Source organism: Adiantum capillus-veneris, chromosome 13 (genome assembly GCF_014529385.1).
Source record: "Adiantum capillus-veneris isolate H3 chromosome 13, ASM1452938v2, whole genome shotgun sequence".
Classification (NCBI taxonomy): domain Eukaryota; kingdom Viridiplantae; phylum Streptophyta; class Polypodiopsida; order Polypodiales; family Pteridaceae; genus Adiantum; species Adiantum capillus-veneris.
The window spans coordinates 98,057,846-98,066,818 of NC_140943.1; the positions used below are offsets into that span (position 1 = coordinate 98,057,846).

The 8,973-nt window shown below is 41.3% G+C and overlaps 1 protein-coding gene across 1 annotated transcript; it reads left to right on the plus strand.

The window, feature by feature from the left end:
* The first annotated feature begins 1,371 nt into the window (after window positions 1-1,371).
* LOC147444497 (uncharacterized) lies at window positions 1,372-5,404 on the plus strand. The gene is made up of 3 exons (XM_086527871.1): window positions 1,372-1,822; window positions 2,900-2,979; window positions 3,343-5,404. The coding sequence occupies exons 1-3, from the start codon at window positions 1,372-1,374 to the stop codon at window positions 3,628-3,630; spliced, it is 819 nt and encodes a 272-aa protein (XP_086383997.1). The 3' UTR covers window positions 3,631-5,404.
* The last annotated feature ends 3,569 nt before the right edge of the window (window positions 5,405-8,973 follow it).

The following is an 8,973-nucleotide window of genomic DNA, read 5'->3' on the forward strand; positions in this document are numbered from 1 at the left end:
CCACCTTAGCCACGGGCAAACCTTTAGATGAGTTCATCGGCATTGCCAAAGCACTTTTCTTAAGAAACAACCCGTTTTTATTTAAGGGGTGCTTAACAATTACCAATGTGTTGCGGACACAGTGTGGACATTGGCTAGTAGAGTTGCTTGCACTTGCTGCTCCTCCCTCAAGGTTCGATCACATAGTCCGAGCATTGGTGGATGCTCCAAAAATCGATTAAGGATTTTGCACTTTACTCTCTTCTCCATGCTTTGGGTCCTATCACTCAAGTACTTTAATATCTCATCAAAAATTGTGTGTTTTGATGCTCCATTGACATCCATCAACCTTGCCCACCCTCTTGCGCTTGCTAAGCTCCCAGTATTCTGTCTTCGTACTCCCTAATGACAAAAGTTGCTTCTCCCTATGGGCATAATGGTTTAAAAATATATGGTTATGGTTAAGGTTGCAATTGGTGTACTCATGGTCATGTTTTCAGTAATGACGTTGTCGCCATGGTTAGTGATGTACTCATGGTTACGGTTTCTTTTATAGTTATGGTTATGGCGGAAGGCCTAATGCATGGAAGATATACAAGTTTGGGAAAATGTTTTTACTAAAATTAAAGAAAAGTTTATGACAAAAAAGAGTAAATGGTGCTCTTAATGTGAAGACCAACTCTTCCGAAAGAGTTTATTTGGGCTTCAATATATTTGAAACCCCATTTGATCTACACATGTCCACCACTAGGAGATGCACTTAGTTTTCGAGTTTCTTGTCCAATGCATGGTAGGCATTGAACTTGCTACTCCATAAGGAGGAGGAGAAGGAATAGAAGGTATGGTGATGGCATAGGAGTAGTGTTCGGGAAAAATGTGTCTCAGCTTAATATCGTGCCGTTTTCAATCTAAAAAATGCCGGTTGAAGGCAAGGGGAAAGGGGAATTTTAGAAGGTATGTTTACTCGTGTAAAATGCAATATAAATAAGTCACTCTCCTACTAAAATTGTCCAGTTTAAAAACTCACAAAATAAACCTAATGTTCTAAAATTTCCTCTTGACAAATTCAAGAAGAGAATTTTGTATGTTTAGAAAAATGATTTTTCCCGAACATTGCTCCCAAATGACCTTTAGGCTTCCCGAACATTGCTCCCAAATACAAAATTCCTCTTCTTGAATTTGCCGTCTGGAAATTTTAGAAAATTAGGTTTTTTTTTTTTGGGGTTTTACATTAATTTTCTCTATTTCTGGGCAGAATTTCTCCTTTTCCCCTTGCCCTCAACCGGCATTTTTGAAATTGAAAACGGCACGATATTAAGCTGAAACACATTTTTCCCGAACAATGTTTGGGAGCTATGCACAATCAAGAGTGCTTTGACACCTGTGTTTGTCATGGAATGTGAGAGCTTTGACCTCGGTCGCTTTTCCCACCTGTCGTTGCCACCGGGACAGCAAGCTGGTTCACGAATCGTAAATCGTGAGGGTGCAGAATCAATGATTTGGCGTGTCCAGGATTGGAAGAGGACGCTAGCTGCTCGCCAGGTCAACCTCCTGGAGAGCGCTGGTGGCAGCCTTTTAAATGCTACGCAAAGCACAGGCTACAGTCCAGGGGGACTGAAGAGGACTCCTGTGGAAACACAAACAGGCACATCATCGAGGACTAGAGCTGCAGCCTGCAGAGGAGTAATAAGTACAATATCGAAGGCACGCTTGTTTTTGCGTGTCACGAGTCACAACACTCACATGCATGCAGCGCCAACGACACGGGACACTACTCGACCAATCTGCACTGACCCGGAGGCCAGGACTGCATGCACATTGCACGCTGCAGCTGGTTATACTAGTAACTCCTCTCTCTCTCTCTCTCTCTCTCTCTCTCTCTCTCTCTCTCTCTCTACTACCCTCCACCCCTGCCCCTTCACGTACACACCATGGTGCACCCTGCTCAGAAGCAGTGTGCACAAATTAGCTGGTGTCAAGAGTTCGATTCCCGATTCACCATTAGCTGCCTCTGAACCGCCCCCCCAATTAACAGTCTGTCAGACTTCCTACAGAGAGTGACCACTGATCACCACCATATTGGCACCATTCCCATTTACAGCTTGATCCCCTCCTTCAAGTTTTCCCCCACGTCACACAAGTGACGCCCGATTGGCCAGGAAGGTAGAGAACAGGAAGATCCAGCCAATTATCAAATGCTGCTGCGTGACTCCCACACTCTGATGACGTAGCGTAGCCGGTGTGGGCTGGGTATGGTTTCATCAGACGTGGCCGGTGCCCCATCCCCTACTCTGCAAAACCTTCAACACAGTTGCACGTAGAAATAATATAATATACTAGCTGGTGGGATGCGGCAGCTCCTTGTGGCCTGCTCTTTGTCTCCTGAAGAATGAAAGCTTGCAGGCCTTCATTACAATCCTGGCAGGTTCAACCTAATTGCTGCTCTGTATCGACGGCTAGTCCATTCATAATTAGCAGTAGCAGCTTCGTCATACTTGCTCTCTTGCAGCTGCTGCTCCTGCTGTCTCTCAGCTTCCCCTTTAATCTAGTCCAAGCTCGAAGTACGCTGCGCTCCGGCCACGCTGGTATCTCTCTCTCTCACACACTCTCTCTCTCTCTCTCTCTCTCTCTCTCTCTCAGCTAGTACTTCTCTGTTTCCTCATAGGCCTTGAGCTCAAAACCCAGAGAGGATCTCTAATTTCTCTAGGCATCTCTAATTATAGGTCTTGAGTTCAGAACTCGAATAGATCTCTAACTTCTCTAGGGATCTCTGTTTACTTATAGGTCTTGAGTTCAAAACTTGGATAGATCTCTAATTTCTCTAGGGATTGTTCCTATGACATGAAAGCCTCATCTCTTCTTCTTCTCCTCTCACTTATAAGCTTCTTTGTTTAAGTCTTAATGCGGCTTGCCATTTCAGATCGACAGCAATTAAGGGACAGTTGGATTGTTTCAACTGCTTCACAAACAAGCACAATCCTTGATCCTCTACTAAATAAGGTACACACACACACACAAAAAAAATGACACTTGCAAGGAACTAACACATTGTATCTCTATAACACAAAAAGATTTAGAAATTTTCTCATGTAGGAAAACGAAGTCTTTCTCTGTGTTTTTCATACAATGCATAACATCATGAGCTTCTGCTCGAGAGGCACCGCATACCTAGCTAGGTATGTGGCGCCTCCCTCAGAGAAGCTCATGATGTTGAGGTAAGTCACAATGTGGGAAATATTGTGAGAATTTGTCCAAAACTTCTTGTGTAAGCATACAAGGCTTGCATTATCATCTAGTTTGACATTTGACATTCTACAAACCTGATTTCAAATGAGCTAATACACAATATCGGATATGTTGTAGAGAGCATTAAAGACTAGGCTTCTAGTGGATGGGGCAGATGTTCATATTGCAGAGAAGGTACAGATGGGATCAAGGCCACCTACTTGCAATAGCAAGTGTAAACAGTGCGAACCATGCGTGGCGGTGCAGGTGCCAACAATGCCGCAAATTACAAAGCTTCCAATCAACCCAAAAAGCAAAACCAACAGGAACAAGGAAAGCACATTGATAGCAAGTGCTCAACTTAAGTCCAATTACAAGCCTGAGGGTTGGAAGTGCACATGTGGAAACAAGTTTTACAACCCTTAAAACGACTTGGCTATGTGCCATTTATTTTCTTCTCCAATGGCAAGTCATCATACCTTCAAACAAACATTGGTAGCTTTACAAATAAGCACACTTGCCTTTGTAGCTAATAGATGATGAGAAAATATTTTTTCGAGCAAGCAGTACACTTGCTTCCAATGTTGTATAGATAACCTTGAGAGATGAACATGCATTTCTCATGAGGACAAAGGCTTCATCCAAACTCATGAACATCATCATTGTCTTCTATTGCCATCTAGCTATGTCAGTTTGTGGCCTACCATATGAACCAAAGAGGAACCAAAAAGAAACAAGCATTCTTCTTTCTTTTTTAGTCATACTCACAATTTTGAGTGGAGATGTTATATTTACTCAGGAAAGAATACACAATGAGCCTCAAGCACTACGTGTGCCTTGAGGGGACAATATTTCAAAAAGGGGCTGTACAATTCATAAGCAAAAGAAGAGCAAAACCCTCTGTTTTATCCTTATCCTCCACCAACTCCTGCAAATGATTAGCGGACTGCATTTTTCCTAAAGCGCACTACCTGAGCATCGGATGCAACTTAGTGCATTTTTCCATTCTTTAGATCGTTCGGCTGCCCCTACTCTTGACACTATTAAATATATAAGCTCGGTGCTTTCACGCACAATATCATTGAAGTAAGCTACCACAAATTTTCTCTCAAAGACCAAAAGTTTCCATGCTTTTCAATAGTAGTATCAGCTAATTTGTGTGCGCACTAGAATTGCTTATAACCGAAATCTTCTCCCTCCCAAAACCAAGTCATCATTCCTAAAGAAGATCACCTTCCACGTGCTCTGCACCCATTTGCAGATGGCAGCAAGACCCTATGGATGAAGGCCAATCTTTGAGCAGATGCAAGGGATGCTCTATAGCTGCTTTGCATCCAGAGCAAGTGTCTATGCCCATCCTTCCAGCAAGAATTTTATTCCTAGTGGGGATAGCCTCTCACAACACCTTCCAAGTTACTATCTTCGTTTTGCTTGGCCTTTTTACTTCTCAGATGTTGTTTATACTTTCTAGCCACTTATCTTCTTATCAATTCACCCTCCATAGTTTGATGAGTGGGCCGGGTGTACCAATCCGCTTTGTACATCAATTGCTTATATGTTACTAATGTTTTTGGAAGTGCAAAGTTTTTGTCTTTGGGCCAATGCCAAGCTTTCCCATCGGCTCTCTCCCAGTAGCAACAAACATTGGATGGTTGCACAAAACTTTTGAGACTCTACTGATCAATATCCTTTCATTCAAATTCAAAGTATATTACATCATCGACTGGTCTACATCCTTCTTGCAGAAGTTGGCGTCATCCCAAAACTGTGCCAGCCTGGAAATCCCTTTCTTATTTACCTTTCTAACAAATTCCCTCCAAAAGGTATTCAAGGAACCTCCTCCTAGATTGGAGAGCCAAGGGAACCAGTGTAAGATGGAGTGTGTGAAGTATCTCAAGGTCTCCCTCCATTCTAGTGGACGAAACCACTTTGTTCCACTTTCTTAGTGTCTCCCTTGTGTAGCCCCCTAGTTTCAAAAAAATCCAACTTGGAGCTAGAATTTTTTCATGTACTTGTGTCTCCTTCAATGGCTCCCAAATCTCTTCAAAAATTACGTTGTCAGTCCATGCCATCTACAGGACTTTTCCTTCAACATTCATCATTAAAAATGGTCCTTTCCAAGGCTTTTGCTTCCCTTGGAAATACACCATTCTTTACATTGCTTAGCAATGATCTCACATCCTTGACCTCTTGCGAGTAGAATTCTGGTTGACCGATGATTTGGCTGTGGTATGTCCATATCATTTTGGTTTTGTACTATGTTCTCTTTTGACCTTTAAAGCTCTAAAAATGTGAGCTTGGTTGGCAGTCTCAATCGGGAGGTCAAGCGCTTTGGCCAACAATTTGGTCTCTTTTATCGACTTGCACATCATAAAGCACAGCCTTGGCTTCAAGCCACCTCTTGTTCTCCTGCTTTGAAAATGTTTACTTCTAGCATCTTTTCTACGAGCCCTTTGACTTCTTCCTTGATTCTTTTGTTATTGATATCTCGATCTTTCTTCACCGTGATTGGAAAGCTTGTCATGCTACACATGCGCAAGAGTCCACAGGCACCACACAGTGCAGGTGACAATTATGAGGTGCAGTTCGTGGCCATCACCTACATAATGGCGGTGAATCTTTTGCTCATCTTTTGTCGCCTACAGCCCAGGCAAGAAAACCACGTGACAGCGGGCGGCATTTGATTTGCAGATAGCACTGTTTTTCAACTGATTTGCACTCAGTGAGCAGCATTGAATGGGTGCCATGATTGGCCCATTATGTTGACAAGAATATAAGGCCAAAGCCGTGAGCTAGTGTGACATGTGGCATGGCATCATTTGTGTGCATGCATTGCGTCGCTCAGTGCACACACCCCATGAAGCTTTTATTTATATAAAAGATTTGAACCTTCCATTTCCACCCCATAAAATATTGACTTCAGATACATCGAGAGATACAATTTTCTACAACTATTAATGGCCGGCCAAACCACTAGTAGTTTTTAGTATTTTAGCTAGAAAAGTTTCTTATCTTCCAGAGTATAAGAGAATCTTGTTAGAGTCTCTTAATCCTTCTGACAACCCACCATTTTGGGAAACATGGAATCCTACCATTGAGCCTTTTGCTAAACCTCCTAAATGGTCAATGGCAATTTAAAGGGCCCTCAAAGACCCCAAAGAATTCCTAATGGACGTTCTCTAAGTGGTATCTATACTGAGCTCCATAGATAGTGGAAGCCAATCTGCTTGGTGTAAGAAATAGCACGTCTAGTTGGGAAGCTATGCTGGTATACTAGAGCCAAGTGTAAGTTAAGCCAGGTGAGCTGCTCCATCATCCAATAGTCCATAAGTAAGTCATTCCCCTTCTCTCATCAGAGAGATTTTTGTTTACTTATTTTTTTGACCTGCCAATAGGCTAGAAGAGCCCGTCTTGTCCTTTCTGTCCTCCAACATATTAAAACCTCAGATTATGCACCAATCTCCTTCCAAAGGCATATCCCTTAGATCCACCCACAATTTGGTTGTTTCCTTGGTATATCAAACCAAACATCGACTACTTGGAGATCATTGAGAGAGGTTTTTCAAAGAGGCACCTCATAGGCAAGGGAAAACACGACGACCTCACCATAGCCATTTTGCTACAATAGATGGGACACCATAATCATGAAAGCACACTGATGTAAAACATAGGGATGCCCAGCGACGAGAATGAAGGTTGGTAGGGAGAGGATATAGAAGCAATATTAGGTGAGTATCTATCTTTTCTCTTTGTATGGTACACTTTGTATCCCTACCATGTTCTATCTATGATATATTTCCCCCTAACCTAGTGGAAGAACAACCACTTCAATGCCTCTAATATGTTCATGGCAGTACATGCCCATATTGGTGACTTAATGTTTGCTAACTTCTCCAAATAGGTTTACCAAACAATGCATTTTCTTCTATTGTGGCAAGTATGTGATTCCCAAAGGGCAAAGACGTTTTGTAAGCTTGAGTCCATTGAGCCCCTTTCACTTGAAAGCCCTAAATGAACAAATCCTCATATAGAGGCATTGCTTCTCTTAAAGCAAAAGGTGAGTCGTGGAGTGGAGAGGACCTTGTGCTCGAGTAATCTATAAAAGCTTTTTCAATGATAATGATTGTAAATTTTGGCCTTGCATTACTTCCTATATATTTTCTGTAGTATTAACTATTTTATCATCAATCAATCAGAAATTGGTATCTAATGCTTTCGTCAAAAGATGTTTCATTGGTATAATTGTTTTTGTAGGAGGAATCTATCTTCATAATCACATGTCTGGTGGTGTGTTTCCATTCACATTTTTTGGAGATGGGACATTTCCATTTCCTACACCCAAGCAAGGGACGTGTGCTTGGCAGCATTCATGGAGGAGATCGGTGGGTATGCTAGTTGCATAGAGATGTATGGCTTCTTTTCTCACTACCCTAACCTATACACCACCATCCATCTCCACAAGGACAACTTCCTCTACCTACATTTCTACATAAACAACTATATAGAGGGATACACAATTCAAATAACACCATATTAGAGAGTTTGAGACTTTAGAGCCAATTTGAGAATCATCAATGTCCTAAAGATTTGGCCATATGGACAAATCTTAAACTATTTTTTAAGGCTAACACCTTCCACAAGGTAGTACTTGAAATATTCTTTCAAGCCATGATCTCAAAAATTTGGCTCAGATTTGGCCATGTGGTCAAATCTTATGTTCGTTTTAAAAGTGGAAATTGAAAAATCCCCAAAGTCACTAATATGGTGTAAAATGGATTTGGTCAATATCATACACCACTTCATTGCCTAATTTGTTTGATTTATATATTTAATATGGAATCCATGTAACTCCCTAGTATTTTATGCTCTCTCTCTCTCTCTCTCTCTCTCTCTCTCTCTCTCTCTCTCTCTCTCACACACACACACACACACACACACACACACTCTCTCTCTCTCTCTCTCTCTCTCTCTCTCTCTCTCTCTCAATAATAATGATGAAGGTACCCATTTTAAGTCCTTTAATAGAGCATTTTGTTTTTGACTTTTTGAAAGTGAGCTTTAATCTACTTGCTTTACTTGTTTAAAGGGCCAGACACACACAAATATGCTTTCGACTTATGTGTTGTGTTGAGTAAGATAACAACTTTATCTTCTTCTTCAAGTTGAGATTAGATGAGTTGGGTTGTGATCCTTTGAGCCTATTTAAACAAGCTTGCTAGATCTTAGTCTTCTACCAAGGTTAATTTATAGGGTTGCATTTTAAGAATAAATCTTGATATGTTTAGTTTCTGCACCAAACACTTTCTTAAGCATTTTGTCAACTTCATGTGTAGTGGCGCAATCATCAATAAAGTCTTTGTAGCTACTATTATTGAATGACTAGTGTTCATTCATTTTTTGCCAATTGTAGTGCTTGTTGTGCAGGTCATGCTCATATTGCCCCTTTCACCTTCTACTTTAAGTGAAGGTGGTCCTCTTACAATGGCCCCTAATTCCTTTTCAATTGAGTAGCCTTTCACCTTGGTTAACCCAATGGAAAAAAAACTTTTCTAATCCCTTTTTCATCATGGCTAGTGGGTGAGGTAAGGCCATAGCTAGAAGACTCCTATTAGTGTTTGACCTCCTAACACCACACATTTAAACTGATATCACCTATGCAAATATCATGTTACAAAGATTCTGTCAAACCACACTCGATGATGGGAATTCGATTCTCTAAAATAGGGCAATCCACTGATTAAGGCATGTCATAAGCTTCTTAGAGTTAAA

What these genes read in the sequence shown, in the direction of transcription:
- LOC147444497 (XM_086527871.1), top strand. Translation starts at nt 1,372, where the DNA reads ATGGAATGTGAGAGCTTTGACCTCGGTCGCTTTTCCCACCTGTCGTTG. An exon ending in CGCTGCAGCTGGTTATACTA is followed by an intron (nt 1,823 to 2,899) that starts GTAACTCCTCTC and finishes TTGCCATTTCAG; the next exon opens with ATCGACAGCAATTAAGGGAC. An exon ending in TTGATCCTCTACTAAATAAG is followed by an intron (nt 2,980 to 3,342) that starts GTACACACACAC and finishes GATATGTTGTAG; the next exon opens with AGAGCATTAAAGACTAGGCT.